Raw genomic sequence first — 1,722 nt, 5'->3', positions numbered from 1 at the left:
GAGTATATGTGGTCTTTTAATGTGTGCAACTCTAGATTTGGGCTTTGATCTAATCTAAATGTTTCTTGTAGTTACTTGTATTTTATATTTAATCTCAACATAATTACAATCTAGTACCCAGGACAACTGCTGGTGGGCCAGATCAAATGGTTTGGCGGGCCAAAATTGGCCCGTAGGCCCCACTTTGGGCACCTCTGGTTGAAACCTTATTTCAGTGGAGTTTGCCTTCATCCAGCAGAGGGCGCTGCTGCTCTCAGCCTGACTTACTGTACTGTACGGCCTTGTTGAGCAGAGCAGAGAGCAGCCTCGATGTGGACAGCGTCATATTTAAATTCACGAGTCTTTTTTAGTTTTATTTGTGACACAACAATAATAACGGACTACACCAAACTGGAAGGAAAAGTACCGAAGGCTGTACTGGACCATCCAGCAGTATGACGCTTAGAGAGCAGGGCGACTGAACGGAAAGCTAACTGTGGCTAACGTTAGCTTCTTCTAGTTGAGTTTAACTCGTGTGATAAAAAAAAAATACATTTACGGTCACTACAAATAATAACTGTGAAGTTAATCTCATCTGTGTGATGTAACCTGGCCAGTGAACCAATCAAATGAACAGTAACTGACGTCAGATCAGCCCAGCCCAGACAGAAGGACTCATTTGTATCTCACGTCTTTCAGGGATATTTTATTACGTTTGTACTTTGTTTTTGAATTAATCTCTTAATTCTTAAAATATTACCCTGTGTTTAAATTATAGTTCTTCATCTTCAGGGTGGATCAAGTGTTTTACTTAATTTATTCTTTTTTTTTTCCAAACTGCCAACTTAACAGGTTCCTGTTTTGTTATATTTTATAAATATGTCCAAGTTTATTAATGTGAGAGAAATCCACATTCTCTGTTCATTCAGTCAGTGTTTACTCACACAGATGACACAATGAATTGTTAAAATGATTCTATACTTATATTAACTTAGTGTGTAAAAAATGAGCCCTTCATGTTATAAAGACTGAGCCACATCCAATGGAAAACAGCCTGAGCTGCTGTGAGCAACAGGTGAGGTGTGTGAGAGGTCACCTGAGCCATGTGACGCCTGTAGTCCAGACGGAGCTCATTCTGCAGCCTCTGTTTCTTCTTCTCATAGTCCACACCGAGAGGGAGACCCACACTGCTGCTGTCATCTGCACATACACAACAACACTACATCCATTACACAACAAAACTACAACCAACAACAAAACTACAGCCATTACACAGAAAAACTACATCCATTAAACAAGAAAACTACATCCATTAAACAAGAAAACTACATCCATTAAACATAATTACAACCATTAAACAACAAAACTACATCCATTACACAACAAAACTACAACCATTACACAACAACACTACATCCATTACACAACAACCATTAAACAACAAAACTACAACCATTAAACATAACTACAACCATTAAACAACAAAACTACAACCATTAAACAACAAAACTACATCCATTACACAACAAAACTATAACAAACAACAACACTACATCCATTACACAACAAAACTACATCCATTACACAACAAAACTACAACCAACAACAAAACTACAGCCATTACACAACAAAACTACATCCATTAAACAACAAAACTACAACCAACAACAAAACTACAGCCATTACACAACAAAACTACATCCATTAAACAACAAAACTACAACCAACAACAAAACTACAGCC

At 37.5% G+C, this 1,722-nt stretch overlaps 1 protein-coding gene across 1 annotated transcript in view; it reads right to left on the bottom strand.

Annotated features, from left to right (window-relative positions):
* Positions 1 to 1,722, bottom strand: part of LOC106534125 (centrosome and spindle pole-associated protein 1) — a gene marked incomplete at its 3' end in the record, with an annotated part of 36,454 nt that overhangs the window by 28,358 nt on the left and 6,374 nt on the right. The window contains 1 exon segment of the mRNA XM_014030647.1: positions 1,076 to 1,179. Coding sequence (XP_013886101.1) covers positions 1,076 to 1,179 — 104 coding nt within the window.

Source organism: Austrofundulus limnaeus, unplaced genomic scaffold (genome assembly GCF_001266775.1).
Source record: "Austrofundulus limnaeus strain Quisiro unplaced genomic scaffold, Austrofundulus_limnaeus-1.0 Scaffold1094, whole genome shotgun sequence".
NCBI lineage: Eukaryota > Metazoa > Chordata > Actinopteri > Cyprinodontiformes > Rivulidae > Austrofundulus > Austrofundulus limnaeus.
Note: the sequence above shows the minus strand (reverse complement) of the source record. Positions and strands in the feature narration are given on the sequence as shown.